We start from the raw sequence: 18707 nt of genomic DNA, 5'->3' as shown, positions 1-18707 counted from the left end.
GACTGGTGCTGCTTCCCCTGGTGGAAATCTGATCAAAGACCAATGTGGTGATTATAGGATCACAAAGAGAAAACAAAGACAACGGGAGACTTAATCTTTCATACAAAATTCAGAAGCTTGAAAAACTGTGGCTTTTCACATTCTTTCCAGAAAGGCTGCCTTTTAAAAAGAGGGGAGCCAAGGTTACTTTAGTTTGAAAACTGTTGTCTAGTCATTTTTCATTAGAAAACATGTATTAAATACACATACATTATAAAGACTAAAAAATTTAAGCAAATTATTCACCAATGAAATACTATTTTATCTTTTCTTACTGAAAAGATATTTAAAAAAAAACTTTACACAAAGTATAAATTGATTTTCTACTGAAAAGTTTCATTCTTAAAAAGTATCAGAGGGAAATAGCCTTACTCTTTATCTGCATCTCCTTCACTTTCTTCTTCATGATCAAAGCTCCAATTATTTTTAAAACCTCCATCTCTCTTAGATTCTGATCTAGCCAAAGCTGAAATAAAACAAATTGAAATGAATATTCATTAATGTAACTGTTGAATGTAAAAGAAATTTGAGTATTCCCCAAACCCTGTTCTAAATTTTTTAAATCTTGATGCCTTTTTATTTTTTAAACTATTTTCTGTTAAGCATCTTACTTCCTGGGGGGGGGCACATTAAAAGTTGGTTTTCTAATGAGATGTGTGTCAACTACAGAAATTTAAATTGCTAAAACAAAATAAAATGGGAAGGGGCATGCATGTTTATATGAAATACATGAAATTAATCTTTGATCACTGATTCCAGGAATTAGTCCCTCTAATTTAGTTTGCTTGCTTTATTCATGAGTGATCATCCAGACCACTAACATTTTCATTAAACCCAATCACCTCTGCCTTTTTAAAATTTTTATTTTATTTATTTATTTTGGTTTTTTGAGACAGGGTTTCTTTGGGTAACAGCCCTGGAACTCGATCTGTAGACCAGGCTGGCCTTGAACTCACAGAGATCCGCCTGCCTATGCCTCCCAAACGCTGGGATTGAAGGCGTGCACCACCATAGCCCGGCTCACCTCTGCCTTTTAACAGAAGAAAAACAAAGCAAGATTTTGTGTGTTGGCAATGTAGTTAATGTGATAACCAGAAAGCTCTAGACGTTATTAGGAAATAGAGAACAAAGCGGGAAGGGTGAAATGAATGAATGAGGGTCAAAGCTAGATCTGTCTTGGAGCCACATGACAAAAGTCTAACTTCCTAGAATTTGGGATTAAGTTAGGGTCAGTGTTACAAGAGGTCAGACTGACCCAAAGGGCAGGAAAAAGAAAAATGCAACTAGTGATGACCTTACCCTTGGATCTGGACTTGTCACTTGAATTATGGAGGACAAAATGTATCTATCTACAAGTCCCAGTGGGCAAGCAGAAACTCGGTGACAGTGCTTGCCCACCATGCTCCAGACACTGGCTTCAATCTCCAGCACCATAAAACATAAATAAACAAAGGGAAAATATAGTGTACCCTCTAGGTGTATCCCACCACTAGTTGCAGTCCAAGACAGCCTGAATGCAGCCCAACACAAAATTGTAAACTTACTTAAAACATTATGAGATTATTTTTTGTTAAAAAAAAAAAAGTTACTTAATTTCATGTCTTAAGCATAACCTCTGTAGGTAACAATTTCAGCTCACAATGTCAAAAGGCTAGGCATCCATCTATCTAAATGTTTGTATCTCCCCAAAATTCAGATTTTTTTCTTTTTGTTTAACTTAAGGATAAATTTATTAGAGCATTTCTAATTATTTTAATTATTTATTTTTATGTGCATTGGTGTTTTGTCTGCATGGATGTCTGTGTGAGGGTGTCAAATCTTGGAGTTATAGACAGTTGTGAGCTGCCATGTGGGTACTAGGAATTGAACAGAGGTCCTCTGGAAGAGCAATTGAAGCTCTTAATCACTGAGCCATCTCTCCAGTCCTTAGACTTTTTTTGTTTTTGTTTTTGTTTTGTTTTTTTGCTTTCTTTTAAAGGCAGGCAACCTGTAAATCTTAGCATCTTCCCAGAGAAGACAAATGAGACAAGGGGGAAAAGCTATGTTTTTTGAGTTAAGCCAACATGTAGAACAGCCAATGGCAAAAAGCAGCCAAATAGTGGGGAGGCAGACTTTAGAGAAAGGATAAGAAACTACAAAGTTCCAGAAAAAGCATGCTTACTCTCTGGCCAGCATCCAAAAGAAAGACAGGAAAGAAAAAGGGAAAGTTTTTGTAAAGGCACCCTAAGAAACTAAGCAGAGTGTTCTTAATCATGAACCCTCAATTACTAAGAGTTGATATAAAATCTATGTGTACAGAAGTCTATAATTAAAACAGCTTCCTTTTTGGTCTCTGACACCTGAGTTGACAAAGACCATCAGTGTTTAGAAGAAGCACTGCAACTAGACATCCACAGTATGCTACCTTCTTTAGAAGTTGGCCTGTGGGATCTGACTACCTTACTAGTTTTAGTTATCAAGCTAATAGACCCTAGAATTATGTGGGGTTACAGCTTCAGTGAGGGGTTATCTAGATTAGCCTATGGCATATGTGGAGAATTGCCTTGATTGTGCTAGTCCCTGTTTTGGGGTTCTGTACTATGTAAGAGTAGAAAAAGCAAGCTGAACATATGCATGATTCATTCACTTTCTAGTCACTGGATGTGACTAGGTGTTTCAAGTTCCTGATTCCCTGACTTCAAGCAATGCTAGACTGTAATTTTGTGAGCTAAATTAAACCCTTTTTCTCCTAAGCTACTTTTACCATGGTATTTTATAACAGCAATCAGAAACTAAACTGGGACACTCATCAAGTACAAAAGAAAAGTACAACTGGAGCACCAAAGCTAAAAGCCAAACTAACCTAGAGTGCCAGTCAAATGAAACACTCAAAAACTGGCCATCAGAGACTCTTACATCATACAGTTTTGTGAATGAACTATCCAAACTAAGAGGACAACATGGCAACACTCAGTCACTATTGAGAACATCAGTGAAGACTCAAAATAATGAATACTCCAAGTTTAACAAACCAGAGGCTGGAGGGAAGGTGGTTAAAGGTGCTTGCTGAGGGCCAGAATTTGGATCTCTGCATCCATGTAACAAGGCGGGCATCCTTGACACACCTGTCACCCCAAATTCTTAAATGGGCAGAAACAGCATTGTTGGGGTTTACTATTCTAAAATAGCTGAGAAAATGCAAACCCAAGGCTCAGGCAGAGACCTGTCCCCAAAAAGAATAGATGAAGAGTAATAAAGGAGACCTCCACTACCCTTTTCGGATCTCCTCGTGCATACACAGGAGCATACAGACACATACACATATACAAATACATAAGTAAGAAAAAAACCACAAACTATAGAACTGGTTAGACATAATCTATCAAATAAAGAACACATTTTCCTTAGCAAATATGTGTTGGTGGCCCACGCCTTTAATCCTAGCACTCGGGAGGCAGAGGCAGACAGATCTCTGAGTTTGAGGCCAGCCTGGTCTACAGAGTGAGTTCCAGGACAACCTCCAAAGCAATACAGAGAAACCCTGTCTCGAAAAAAACAAACAAAAAAGAAAATATTTCAAGTAATGTTATGTACATACCCTGAAAGAACTTCTTTAGAGATAGATAGATAGATAGATAGATAGATAGAGGATTTAGAAAGGAGAGAGCCAGGTGTGGCACAGGCCTTCAACCCCAGCACTCAGGAGGCAGAAGCAGGCAGATCTCTGAGTTGAGGCCAGTCTGGTATACAGAGTAAGTTTCAGGACGGCCAGAGCTGCATAGAGAAACCCTGTCTGGAAAAAAACCAAAAAGGAAATGGACAGTAGAGAAATCCAACACACACCTCTCCACTTAAGGGTGGAAAGTTCCATCAATAGTGATGTGTCTTATTCATAGCATACAACAATCAGACAAGCCCCCAATTCTATAAAATACCTAATCAGAACTTTTGCACAGAGAGACCAAAGGAAGTAGGCATGATGATACAGGCTGGGGTAGGAGGGGATCCCTGTGAATATGATGCCATGTAGGTCTACAAAGTCAGTTCCAAGTTAGCCAATTCTATGCAGTAAGGCCTAAAGAGAGTCACTTTGCCAGTCTCTGTGCATCTCTCTCTCTCTCTCTCTCTCTCTCTCTCTCTCTCTCTCTCTCTCTCTCTCCTCTCCCTCCCCTGCCCCCACCTCTCTCTCTCTCAAAAAAAAGTGCAAGTTTAAATATGGAGCCCATACTGAAAGGTGGCTAGTGTTCATGGGAAACTTCTTGCTCTGCATGAGATAATAGCAAAGGGGCCCGAGGTACAAGATCTCCACATTGTGAAAACACAAAATTTATCAGAGAGCCTGAACTCAGAATACAGCTGAAAAGGAACCAACCACCTAGAGATGTGTTTTTGCTAGGGTCAGCCTGGAGAGTATACAGAGGCTAACACAATCATGGTCCAAAGGGGCCAGGGGCCAGCTGAAGCTGGCAGCAGAACTTGCCATTGTCCATGTTCTGTTTATGCAGTTCTGTTCACGATTTTTCAGGCATGCTTTCAAAGACTTATGAATGAGTGGGTCATGCAGTCTACCTCCATGGTTCCAGAGAGCCATAAAAGCCACACAAATGTGAGGTAGGTTCAGAGTCCTTGCCTATGTGAAGTTGTGAAAGTGAAGTCTAGGTTGAAAATTACTGTGATTTGAATGAAAATGTCCCTCTATGGGCTCCTGTGCTTGCATACTTGGTTCCTAGCTCTTTGGCACTGTTTGGAAAGGTTATAGACCTGCTGTGTATGGATTTGCTGGAGGAAGTGGGTCACTAAGGGCAGATCTTGAGGTTGCACAGCCAAGCCCCACTTCCTGCTCATCACTGCTTCCTGACCACAGATCAACCAGCCTCCTGCTCCTGCTTCCATGCCTTACTGAACATGATGGAACCTCCCAGACTGTGAGACAAAATAAAGCCCTTTAAAGTACTTCTTTTTCAAGACAGGGCCTCATTGTAGCCTATGCTGCTTCAAACTCTCAAGGTAGCTGTGAATTACCTTGAACTTCTGATCCTACAATCTCCACTTCCAGTGTTGGCATTGCAGATATGCAGCAATGTGCCCAGTTTATGTGGTGCTGGGGAAGAAACTCAGGGCTTCATAAATGTTAAGCAGAAACTTAAAATCCTCAAAAGTATTTACATGCCAACAGTGTTATGAGTAACACGACTAATTATCAGTAGAAAATTATAACCACTGTACTCCAGTAAAATTAGGGTTAAAAAAAGAAAATGGTTAAGAAAAGATTTCCATTAGATAACGAGGTTGTTTTGTTATTCTCTTAAAAGAAGAAATAAAGATTCTTCCAGAGGTGGGAATCAAACCTTGGACCTTGTGCATGTTAGATAAGTACTCTAACACTAAGCTATCTCTCCTGCTCAATACATACATATTTTCTTCTATATTCTCCAAAAAATGACAATGATGTAAGGAGGAAAAGAGAGAGGTGATAATAGTGAATAAAAGAAGCAACAAAAGCAGGGCACTGGCGAACACCTTTAATCCCAGCACTTGGGAGGCAGCGGCAGGCGGATCTCTGTGAGTTCCAGGTCAGCCTGGTCTCCAGAGCTAGTTCCAGGACAGCCTCCAAAGCCAGAGAAACCCTGTCTCGAAAAACAGAAAAAAAAAAAAAAACAACCAACCAAACAAACAAACAAAAAAAGCCAGAAAAGAAGCAGCAAAAATAGCAAAAGGGGGCTAAAGAGATTGCTCTTCTAGAGGACTTGAGTTGGGTTCCCAGCAGCCACTTCAGCTGGTTCACAACCACATTACTTAAGAGGACCCAACATCCTCTTCCAGCCTCTGAGCATTCCCCAACCACATTAACACACACACACACACACACACACACACACACACACACACACACACACACACACTTTAAAGAAACAAAAGATAAGATTTTAATGATAGGTAGGAACTAATTAGTTGAATCTGAAAGAGGGCAAGGGAGTTACATGAGATGATTTGGAGGAAAGAAATAGAAGGGGAAATGGTGTGATTATATTATAACCTCAAAAATAAAAATATTAGAACAAATTTTAGTAGAACATGTTCAATCTAAAGAATTCAACCAAAGATTACTCTCCAGAATAGAAAATGCATTGTAAACATATAGAATACAGACACTGGAGCTGGAGAAATGACTTGATGATTAAGTGCAGGTGTGGTTCCCTCTACCCACATGGGACAGCTCCAAAGTACCTGGGACTCCAACTGTAAAGGACACAAAGCTTCTGGCCTTCATAGGCATCTGAACTTATATGCACCTGCATCACCACCACCAAACAAGACAAACAAGACAGAACCCTCTACCACAGACAAACAAACATAGATACACACACACACACACACACACTTAAAACTGAAATGAATCTTAAAGCAGAAGTCTGTTTTAATTAGCCTCCTGTTGCTGTGATAAACATTACCAAAAAAAAGCAACTCAGGGAAGGAAATGGTTTATTTGGCTTACAGGTTACAGTCCATCACTGAGGGAAGGGAAGGTAGAAATTCAAGCAGAACTCTGAAGGCAAGAACTGAAGCAGAGACCAAGGAGAAATACTGCTGCTTACTGGCTTACTCTTCATGGCTTGCTCAGCTTGCTCAGTGATACAATACAGACCCACATGCCTCCTGATGGCACTGCCCACAGTGGGTTGACCTCTTCTCCATCAATCAGCAATTAAGAAAATGTCTAATCTGATAGACACAATTCTTCAATTGAGGTTCCCTCCTCCCAGATACACCAAGTTTACAACTAAAGCTAACTATGACAATTTTCTAGCACTAGCTTAGAACACAGTAATTTTGAACCTTGAATAAACATTTTTTATACAATTGTAAAGATATTCAGCCTTGGTATAAAGTACTGTAACTTCCAAGTCACAAATGGCACCCAATCAGAGGACAAAACTAAATCAAACAGTAGGAAGAGGATGATGATATCTAGAAAAAGGAAAACTTAAGTTCTGCTGACATGATTTCTGATACCAATTTGGATAGTGAAGTTGAATTTGCATCTAGTCATTCCACTGAGCATACAATAGGTCAGATGTGAGAAACTATGATGCAGCCGAATCTGGCTTGCTTTTTACTAGAAAATGCTTAATTAAGCTGCCAGGTATGGTACCACACACCTTCACTCCCAGCTTTACTCCTTTACTCAGGAAGTAAAGGCAGGTGATCTGAGTTTCAGTTTTCAGTTTCAGGCTGGTCACAGCTATGCAGTGAAACCCTGTCTCAAAAAAAAAAGGGGGGGGGAACAATTGCATAAGTGTGGATATTGTTTATATAAGAATGCATACGTAGCCGGGTGTTGGTGGTGCACGCATTTAATCCCAGCCTTGGGAGGCAGAGGCAGGCGGATCTCTGTGAGTTCGAGGCCAGCCTGGTCTCCAGAGAAGTGCCAGGATAGGCTCCAAAGCTACACAGAGAAACCCTGTCTCGAAAAAACAAAACAAAACAAAACAAAACAAAAGAATGCATACGTATATATGTGTACATATGTGTATGTCTGTAGCTCAGTGATGGATACATAAAGAATAAAGAAATGGCCAGGCGGTCATGGCCAATGCCTTTAATCCCAGCATTCCAGAGGCAGAAGCAATCAGATCTCTGTGAGTTCAAGGCCAGCCTGCTCTACATACAGAGTTCCAGGCCAGCCAAATTAACACAGTGAAACTCTGTCTTAAAAAACCAAAAAGAGGGCTGGAGAGATGACTCAGGGGTTAAGAGCATTGACTGTTCTTCAGAGGTTCTGAGTTCAATTCCCAGCAACCACATGGTGGCTCACAACTATCTGTAATGTGATCTGGTGCCCTCTTCTGGCATGCACTGTATACATAAAAATAAATCTAAAAAAAAAAAAAAAGAAAAAAAAGGAAAGAAAGAAACAAGCCGGGTGGTGGTGGCACATGCCTTTAATTCCAGCACTAAGGAGGTAGAGGCAGGTGGATCTCTGGATTTGAGACCAGCCTGGTCTACAAGAATTAGTTCCAGGACAGCCTCCAAAGCCACAGAGAAACCCTGTCTCAAAAAAACCAAAAACAAACAAACAAAAAGAAAGATGGGGAAGAAAAAAGAAAAAAAGAAATGTGTTCCAGGTACAAAGGGACAAAACTATATATAATCCAGAAGTCAGGAAGCTGAGGCAAAAGGATTGTCATGAGTTCAAAACCAACCTAGGCTATACAGTAAATTTCTGGCCAGGCAGGGCTATCTATATACATGGCAAGATCCTAGTTGGGGGAGATGGGGTGTTAAAAAAAAAAAAAAGACTGAAACCTTAAAAAACAATAGCAATAGGAGATGGTGCTGTCTTGCTCTCAGAACTATCAAGATTCAAAAGGCACTTTCTGTGGAGCCCCTGGCTCCCCATGCAAGTCTAAGCCCACTGCTGCAGATGCTGCTAACCACCCAATGATATCTAGAGACTGCATGGAGAGGGAGGAGGCCAGCCAGCCAGACGTCAGAATGAAACCAACCTGGAATCAGAGTAGCCAAGCCAGGGCAGAATCAGCCCTACAATTGTTTCATTGAAGCCTCCCCAAAAATTACCCAGCTGATACTTCCGAAAATTCCCAGATCTATGTAAATGTTTACCTTTTAGTAAAGAAAACAGGGCAGTACTTGAAGATTAAACCTCGGAACATATCCATAACAGTAACACAAAATTAGACTTCTCTATAGCCACAAAATGCACAAGATTTTCTCCCTTATGATAACCCAGCTACTATTCATTTCTGTTTTTACTTTCCTTTGCCTAGTTTCAGAAAATCCTCTATCAGTATTTGATCAAAGTAAGTCTAATGGCTTGATATGTCACTTTATTTTATTTATCCATGTACTCCGCCTCCCCTGTGCTAGGGCTGGAACACCCCTTTCATACATGCTAGGTAGGCAATTCTATCACTAGTCTACATCCCTAGCCCTGCTTTGTTTTACTTTGTAATTCATAACAGAATCTGCAAACTTGGATTTCATAAAATCTATCCCTTTTAGTTTTGAGAAAAGTAGCAGTCGTTCACTTATCTACCATGTTCAGACCCCAGTGGACACAAACCCTGTAACTTAATGCCTTTTTCAAGTTGATTAAATACGTATCATGCACTGTTGCTAGAACTTAGTCTGAACTGCCAACAAAACTGTCTTCAATTTTTGTATTCGTACTGTTGTTTTTCTCTCTTAGTAACTAAAGAACCTTTTCTCTTTTGTAGCACACTCAGACCAAAAGCATCACTACTCTTGAACCTTAGGGTCACTATTAAGCAAAACTGAACATAAGAGATGTTACAGCACAACATTCAATCTTATAACCAAGGCAGCTATTAAGTGATGATATAAAAATTATATAAAAGACAGAAACAACTGGGCTTGCTGCAAAAGCATGAATACCAGGAGTTCAGGTGTCTCTCCCACATAAAATGCCAGGTGCAGGGTGGGATGAAGCTCAGTTGATAGACTATTTAGTTACCATGGAGGAAATGCTGGGTTTAACTCCTAACACCACATAGACTAGGTATGGTGATTGTATACAGCATGTGGAGGCAGGAGGATCAAAAGTTCAAGGTCATCTTCCACAGAGAGTTTAAGGCCAGTGCAAAAAAGGAGGACTTAACCACCATCTACTTACTCTCTAAATGTACCCGACATTTAGAGAACATGAACATTCAACTGTTACAAAACATACATAATTTTTCAAGTATATTCTCCAAGACAGAATATATTATGCGGGATAAAATAAGTCTCAAGAATTTTTTAATTAAAATTATGTAAAGGATGTTCTGTAGCTACAAATCAATTAAATTAGAAACCAGTAATTCTGCATGTAACAGCACATGCCTATATGCTCATCACTGGAAGGAAGAAACAGGAGGATCCCAGAGGGGGTTTGCCAAGTCAGCCAGTCTAGCTGAATCACAAGCTCCAGGTTCAGTGAGAGATTCTGTATTGAAAACTAAAGTGGGTTTTTTCCCCTGGTGCTGAGGCTCAGGTGCATCCAAGATTCAGCTTCCCAAACAACAATGGTCCAGGAAGGCATTGCTGCTGGAGGCTTAATGGACATTACTACTACTTTACAAGAGATTATAAAGAACTCCCTCATCCATAATGGCTTAGCATGTGGAATTTGTGAAGCTGCCACATGTTTGGACAAACCCTAAGCCTATCTTAATGTATGTCAAGTTGGCTGAAGCACTTTTTGTGTTAAGAATAATCAATCTAATTAACGTTGATGACAAGGAATGGGAAGTGGTTGGATGCAGTTGTGTAATGGTTAAGGACTATCTATAACAAAGAATCTCAAGCTAAGGATATTATCAAAGAGTACTTTAAATGCAAGAAATGAACAAATAAATACTTGGGTCATTAAAATAAATAAATAAGGCAGAGGGCTGGGGATATGGCTCAGTGGGTGAAGCACTTCATAGGCCAGCATGAGAAACTGTTCCAATTTCCAGAACCACATAAAACCAATGCTATAAAATCCCAGCTCCGGCCAGGCGTTGGTGGCACACGCCTTTAATCCCATCACTCGGGAGGCAGAGGCAGGCCGATCTCTGTGAGTTTGAGGCCAGCCTGGTCTCCAGAGCGAGTGCCAGGATAGGCTCCAAAGCTACACAGAGAAACCCTGTCTCAAAAAACCAAAAATAAAATAAAATCCCAGCTCTTCTAAGGCAGGCAGGCAGGCAGGCAGGCAGGCAGGCAAGTTCTCAGAGTTCAGGAAAACAACAAAAGGGACTCCGTCCTAAACAAGGTAGAAGGAATGAACTAATAGCCAAAGTTGACCTCTGACCTCTACATGTACACTGAGGCAAGTATGTGCCCACATCTGCACACATAAACAGGAGCACATACATGCATCACCAAAAAAAAAAAAAAAAAAAAAAAAAAAAAAGAAAAAAGAAAAAAGAAAAAAGAAAAAGAAAGACATTTAAAGTGGAAAGGAACACTTGTTCTTGCAAAGGACCTAGGTTCAGTCTCCTGTACCCACAGGACAGCTAATAATCTTCTGTAACTCCAATTCCAGAGGATTCACCATCTCTCTCTCCTGACTTCTGCAGGCTCAGGCATGTATGCAGTGCACATACAACTCAGGCACATACACATAAATTAAGATAAACATTTTTAGACTTTCCAAAAAAGTATAGATGTAGAGTGACAGAAGGCACTTTGACCTCTGTCCTCCACATACATAGGCAGGAATCCATGCACTTTCGGGCTAGCACTAGCGTTCTCTCTCTCTCTCTCTCTCTCTCTCTCTCTCTCTCTCTCTCTCTCTCTCTCTCTCTCACACACACACACACACACACACACACACACACACACACACACACACACACACACACTGGGAGAAAGGAAAAGCAAAAATAATTCAAACTGCAGAAAAAAGGTAAAGAAAAAGCAAACTAGCTCTAAGTAAGCACAATACCACAATACATAAACAAATGTGAGAGAACAGACTTGTTAGAGTTCCACAGACAGACAAGAGAGAATATCAAAAGGGAAGCGGATAAGCAAGCTGTAGTTGCCCAAACACAGCAGTCATCTCCCAACTGGTTTCCCTAATGATCTGCCACCCGCTAAAGCTGTCTCCACATAGGAACCAAGGATCTTTTTGAAGCAGGCTTGATACTGTCACTGTCAGCCTCACCTTGCACCATTCCTGTTGGCACTGTTTTCATTCCCTCAAACATGCCTTGTTCCTTCTATTTTTACTGTCTCTCCCTGGAAAGCTGTCTCGCCACCACTCCTCCTATTCACCCTTTAAAGCACTCTGATAGGTAAAATTCTTATCATAAATAACTCATTTGTTGTAGATGACAGTTTAATTTTATGATTATGATTTTGATTGAGTCTCCTTACTATTCAGGAGACTCAGGAAACCGCATGGTCCTCTAAGTGCAGTGACTAAACACAGCATGCAAACCTGCTGAAATTATCACAAGTAAAAAGGGGTATGTGACATCAGTGTATGAACATCAGTAAAAGAAACAAAGGTGGAAAAGAAAATCCAAACCAAGTATACAACACAGAAGATCCAATAGCCACTGTTCTGTAGAGAAGTTACAAAACAACAGAATTAGAATTCTCTTTAATAGGGTTGTGCAGTGGTGTCGCACACCTTTAATCTCAGCACTCTGGAGGCAGAAGCAGGTGGATTTCTGTGAGTTCGAGACCAGCCTGATTACAAGAGCTAGTTCCAGGACAGCCTCCAAAGCTACAAAGACACCCTGTCGTGAAAAGCCAGAAACTTTAAAAGTAAAGTTTACAGAACTTTTACAGAACTATTACAGAATAGTTACAACATATTCTAGAGCAAAGCTATCAAACATTCATTCACTGGAACAAAAGAGCCTCACTCCCCTTGTCAGTCCACTTAGTCTCAATAAATGGCACTCGCTCCCAGTACCTCATACTGGAGTCTTCCTTTACTCTCATTCTAAGTGGATACTGTATGAAAAAAAAAAAAAAGTATAAGCTTTATACTGAACTGTCTTCAACCTCGTGACTCTCCTTTTCCAATTTTCAAGCCAGGCTCACTTCTATCAAGATTGCTACAATGTTTTGTTTGTAATTCATCTCCCTTTTATTGCAGCACTTCTATAATTTATTGCAGACAAGGCAGCCAAAATGACCTCAAAAAAGAAAAAAAGAAAAAAAAGTCTCATGTATCCCACCACAGGGATGACCTTGAACTTCTGATTCCCCTGCTTCCACCTTCCTAGTGTTCACTATCCTGTCTGTTTTATGCCATCCTGGGAATCAAACCCAAGACTTTGTAGATACTAGCCAAGCACTCTACTACTGAGCAAGCACCACAGACATATATGTATATGTAAATTATATTAGGACACTTTTTGTCCCCAGTTCTCCAATGGCTTCCTACTACCTGGAATGAGATGTAATTACAATCCTGTACCACAGAGCTTCTACCACTCTCTCCCTTTATTTTAAGCCATGAAACCACATACCACCTCTGAACCCTTGTGTGTCACCTCCTTTGAAGCATCTCCTGACTAAGGTGCTTACTTGGCATCACCTCTTTAAAGACTCACCCTCCCTTCCTTCCTCCCTCCTTCTTCTTCTTCTTCTTCCTTGGTTTTTTGAGACAGGGTTTCTGTGTGTAGCTCTGGCTGTCCTGAACACGATCTGTAGACCAGGTTGGCCTCGAACTCACAGAGATCCACCTGCCTCTGCCTCCCCAGTGCTTGGATTAAAGGCCTCCACCATGATGGCCTGGCAAGAACAACTTTTCCATCATTACTCTCTATACTTCTTCCATAGCCTTTATCACATCGTAATGATTAGTTTATTCGTTAATAGCAAATGTGTTCTAGATACAAGAATATGACAGTAAAACTACAAGATAATTGCCTCACTAGAGCTTTTCTTTCTATAGGGCTGAAAAGCAGAAAGGAATACATAGAAAATAACAGTATTCCATGTACAAGGATGCAGATTTGTGAGCACAGGTGGCACCAGGACATTATGAGCAGATGTCAGTTTTGAGCAGGCCTCAGTAAACTGATGGAAGTTTTAAAAACTGAGCATAAGACTGCTCTGAATGCATTGTTTTGTTTTTTATTGGTTGACAGTCTCTTCCATTAAAATAAACATTCTATGAGGGTGTGACTTTGAGTATTTCATTCACTGTTTTATTCCAATCAAGTAGACTAGGCTACTAAAAATGTTTGATAAGTTAAGAAAAACCTACATTTTTCAAAAATACTGTCAGAGAAAACCAAAGCATAATATAGGGATCTTTAAAATATTAAACCTAGAGGCTAGAGAGATGGTTTGTGGGTCAAGACCTCTTACTGCTTTTGCAGAGGACCCAATTCAGTTCACAACCATCAGACTTCCACTTCCAGGTGACTGGATGCCTTCTTTTTCACCTCTTTGGACACCAGGCTTGTTCAGGTTGCACATACATGCAGGCAAAGAATCATACACAGAAAATAAATGTTTAAAAAGCGGTTGTAAAGGCTGGGCGGTGGTGGCACCCACCTTTGATCCCAGCACTAGGGAGGCAGAGAACGTCGGATCTCTGTGAGTTTGAGGCCAGCCTGGTTTACAGGGTGAGTTCCAGGACAGGTTCCAAAAGCTACAGAAAAACCTTGGGGGGGGGGGAGTTATATAAATAGTAAATCCTAAAAACCCTCATATCTGTAATCCTAGTGCTTGAGAAGTTGAGGCAGGAGATTTCCAGAAGTTCAAGGCTGGCCTGGTCTACACTGGAGTTAGAATAAACTAAAGCAATCTACAATCACATCTACCTGTCAGTGATGGCTTTGTGCTTGTTTTATCCTCCCTGTGTTTATCCACTCAGACTTTAACCTACAGAAGCCCAAAGTTTACAAAAGCCTACAAGTCTAATCCCTGGTGAATATGAACATCAGAAATCCATCTATTGAGTTTCCAACTTCCAAACAAACAAACAAACAAAAAACAGGCATAGCACTACCTGCAAAACTCCACTCTCTGCCTGTAGGCAGGTTACCTACCTACCGTGATCAAACTACTATGGAGAATAGGAAATGAATGAAAACATACAAGCTTTCTTTATCTTGTGAGGAAAACATAGAAAGGTTTCATCACTTTTTATATAAACAAAGCAAGGTAAGCTTTTCCCTACTTCCCTATTCTCAAGTACAAGGAATAAAGAAAATTACTTTTGCTCTTCTCTTAGTCTCCATTCATTAGATGGAGGACCTACTCTGTGAAGCAGTAAACAGGGCATTAAGCTGCCCTCCTACAGAACTTGTTACCATTAAGGTTCTTTCTTAATTTTAAAATATATCTTTAATTCAGCAATTCTTCTAAATCATTTCTTAAAGCATGGCATGGATATATTTCATCTGGGAGTGGGGGAGGGGAGACTTCAAATTACTCAGAGAGTAATTATTCTTTTGTTTGGCTTTTTGAGACAGGGTTTCTCTGTGTAGCCCTGGCTATCCTGGAACTAGATCTGTAGTCCAGGCTGGCCTCGAACTCAAAAGATCTGCCTGCCTCTGTCCCTAGTGCTGGGATTAAAGGCGTGTGCCACCACTGCCAGGCAAGAGCACTTATTCTTACAAGCACTGAATGTAGACTCATTTTCCTAAACATATCCATAAACTCAATTATACCAGAAAAATTAAAGTGGTGTGAAGATTTACGTTCCCGGCCCACAACTCTTAATTTAATTAAATGTAGTTGTATTGTGAAGGTCCCTATACAGACACAGGCAGAACCCAGTATCGTTACCCATTTACCACCACCCCAAACCAAAACATACCTTTTAAACCGGCTTAGTCGACCAACTGAAAATAGTTAACTCTGCCTCATAAGCGACTAAAAATGGAAACACCCCAACTCTTTCGGCTTCCCTGGCTGCCCCCAAACTGACACTGTGACGCCCATTCTCTGTTTTTCATATCAACTGTGTTGTACAAAGTACGACCAAACACATCTCATTAGACTTACCAGGCTCCGCCGGGTCTAACCTGCACCCCAATGGCAGCGGCCAGCCTAGGAACTGTTTTAACCAGAAGGCTGTGGAACGACAACTACCTCTCCCCTGCCTACTTGGACCGGTCAATTCCAACCAAGCTTAGCAGCCTGAAAACTTTCCACGAACGCTGAGCAAGACCCCGAATGCAGCCGCCTCTCAACCCCTAGGCAACCATAGAAAATATGTGACGGGGTCTAGCCCAAGACTCGGGCTTGCCCCTCGCAGGCCTCCCCGGGCCTCGGCTCGCTGCACGGCCACCGCGCCGCCTCGCGCCGGCCTGCCCGAGCCCTTACCCGGGCGGACCCGAACTCGGCGCGCCCGCGGCGCGTTCCCTGCCCGCCATCGACCGCCAGGACCTCCGCGGCCCCAGGCCCACCTGGAGCAGCACACAGCTGAGTATCAGGGCCCGGGGTACCCCGGTGTCGCGAATTCCCCCCAGCCACCCACCCTCCCCTGAGGGAGCCGCGAACGTACCTTCCAGAAAATGAGCCTGCCCAGCGCTGCCGCCGCTCTTGCCCGCCGCCATCTTCCTCTTCCCACGCCGCCTCCTCCTTACTCCATGGCCGGCACCGCCGCGGTGCTCGCGGGGAATGGGGGTCGCGCGGCGGGAGGGTAGCAGCCGCAGGTTGGCGGGCCTCGGGGCTCGGCCGTCCGCGAACGACGCTCCCCGCCGGGCCGGATCGGGCCTCACACAAAAGCTTGGCCGAGGCGCCCCGGCCTATCTCGGGCGGATGGGGAGGCGGTGAGGCCCGCGGCCTGGGCTTCTTCTCCTCAGACGCCTACCGGGGCCCGCGAGCGGCGGCGACGGCGGCGGCGGCGCTTCCCGGGTCCGGCTTCCCTCGGCGCCCGACTCCCCATCCACCGCCCGCGCCGGCCTCCGAGAAGCTCCGCTCCGCCGCTGGCCCCGGGGACGGAGGACGAGGCGAACGCGCACACGCCTCCTGCGTCCCGGGCCGTAAAATGGCCGCAGCGGCGCGCCGAGCGAGGGCTCCGCGACCGTCAGGCGCCCGCGACCCCTCGCTGCTCCAGCAGTGGCCGCCGCGCCTCCGCGCGCCCGCCCACCCCGCCCCCAGCGTCAGAGCATCAGGCCCAGCCTCGGCGACTGTCCGATGTGACGGGCGGGGTCTCCGCCACCGCCGAGCGTTCCGCCGTCTTGCACGGCAGCCCGGTCGCCGGCTCCTCCCCCACGCGGGCTCCCGGCCCGCCCCGCCGCCACCACCGCCGCCCCACCGCCTCTCCCTTCGGGCCTGGGTTTCCCCCCCACGGCACCGGCCGAACCCCGCTCGGGGGCTTTCGGCCCGCAGGCCCTGCGTGGCGTCCGCCCGGCCTAGGCGGGGTACGAACAAAACCCCTTCCTCACAAGGCCCCATGGCAGAGCCGGCCTGTGAGCGCTTCCAAGCCTGCTGCTGCTGGTGAGCTATTCTGTTTGATGCCGTGGCACCACGGATGGCAAACGCTCAAAGTTCTCGTCTTTGAGGAGGCCTTTCGAATTTAAAACGTGGGCCAGGCCAAGAAAAAGAAAATGTAGCGAGGTAATGCGATCACTTTGGCAAATAATTTGTGTTCGCATCCGTCTTCCAAACAATGTATAAGGTTGGGCCAGTACCCTTTGGGTGTGTGGAAAACAGAAGACCTTTGTCACTAACGGGTCTGCTATCTAAAACACCAGACTCTACACCAGGCTATGGCTCAGACAATGATATAATTTGTAGTTCTTTTTTTTTTTTTTTCTTTCCTTACAAACTGGGTCGGGTGGCATAGGCTTTTAATCCCAGCACCTGGTCAGACAGAGGCGGGTGGATCTCTTTGACTTGGAAACCACCCTGTTCTACGTAGTGAGATTCTTTTTCAAAAAAAGAAAAAAAAAATCCATGGAAAATACAGAAATGAAAAAAGTTACCCTGTAGAATCACAACTGAAATACAAGTCCCTTAGGGGTGTGTGGTCTGCTAATAAGCTTTTTTTTTTTTTTCTTTTCTTTTTAAATATTATTGTGTGTTTGTGTTTAGTTTGTGCACCCTGCTGCCTGCAGTTCCTTCAGAGGCCAGAAGGAGGTGCCCCGGATCTTCTGGAACTGCAGTTAGAGACAGTTGTGACCTCCATGTGGGCACTCGGAACCAAATTGCTGAGCCCATTTCTCCAAGCCACCTACCCCCTAATTTTGAGGTAGGGTCTCACTATATAGCCCTGGCTGGCCTGGAACTCCCTGTGTAGACCAGGCTGGCTCCAAACTCACAGAGATCTGCCACCCTCTGTCTCTGCCTCCCAAGTGATGCGAGAAAAGTGTGTGCTACCATATCCACCCCCTTTTTGGCTTTTGAGAAAAGGTTTGTAGTATCCCAGTCTGGCCCTGAATTCAATTGAACTCCTGAGCCTCCTGACTCAACATACCAAATGCTGGGATTACAGGCAAGCACAATCACACCCCTTAAATCCTTCAGTATCCATCCATCTTTAAAAACAAAAATCTAAGCCAGGTGGTGGTGTTGCATCCCAGTACTTGGGAGGCAGAGGCAGGTGGATCTCTGTGAATTCGATACCAGCCTGTCTACAGAGTGAATGCCAGGACAAGCTTCAAAGCTACACAGAGAAACCATGTCTCAAAAAAAAAAAAAAAAAAAGAGTCTATGCTGGATATCAGTGAAATAATTCAAAAATACTTGTTAAGTAAATCTTTGAGCACCTGCCTTCTAACTCAGTTGTTTATTAACCAAGACTCACAGACTCACATAGGAAACTTTTGATAACTTTTTATCTTATCCAAAGGGTGGCCCATACCTGCAATCCTAGTACTAGGAAGGCAGATCTCTATAAATTCAAAACCAGCCTGGTATACATTTCAGGCCAGCCAGAGATACACACTGAAACTTTGCCTCAAAACAAAAAACATAGTAACTTAATATCTTTTACTATTGTGACACCAGTAATCCCTCCTGATTTCATAAAAGTAACATAATGAATGTAATATGGTATAATTTGTATTTTTATTGCCTAAGGAAATACTTGATTCTGTTGGGATAGTCTTTGAGAGACAGTCTGCGCCAATGACTCAGTATAATACTGAGACATGTAGGTAAAAGGTAGATGGGGTGACTAGTCTTACCTACAAAACATAAAGAAAGTATGCTTCTTATTTTAAAAAATACACACATGTTGGCTTTGTGGAGGAAGG

At 43.0% G+C, this 18707-nt stretch overlaps 1 protein-coding gene and 1 pseudogene across 5 annotated transcripts in view; one reads left to right on the top strand and one right to left on the bottom strand.

The window, feature by feature from the left end:
* Senp6 (SUMO specific peptidase 6) overlaps positions 1 to 16581 on the bottom strand; it is an 85933-nt gene extending 69352 nt beyond the window's left edge. For 2 of the 5 annotated variants that reach the window (XM_027411060.2, XM_027411061.2), the window contains exons 1-2: positions 16010 to 16578; positions 412 to 505 (exon numbers count right to left, since the gene is read on the bottom strand). In XM_027411060.2, the coding sequence (XP_027266861.1) occupies positions 412 to 505; positions 16010 to 16061 (146 nt within the window). In that variant the 5' untranslated portion in view covers positions 16062 to 16578. Of the gene's footprint in view, positions 1 to 411; positions 506 to 16009 lie in introns of all 5 variants that reach the window. The other 3 variants (XM_035443822.1, XM_027411063.2, XM_027411066.2) reach the window with 2 other exon arrangements.
* LOC118238033 lies at positions 10065 to 10387 on the top strand (annotated as a pseudogene).
* Positions 16582 to 18707: the final 2126 nt, after the last annotated feature.

Source organism: Cricetulus griseus, chromosome 4 (genome assembly GCF_003668045.3).
Source record: "Cricetulus griseus strain 17A/GY chromosome 4, alternate assembly CriGri-PICRH-1.0, whole genome shotgun sequence".
NCBI lineage: Eukaryota > Metazoa > Chordata > Mammalia > Rodentia > Cricetidae > Cricetulus > Cricetulus griseus.
Note: the sequence above shows the minus strand (reverse complement) of the source record. Positions and strands in the feature narration are given on the sequence as shown.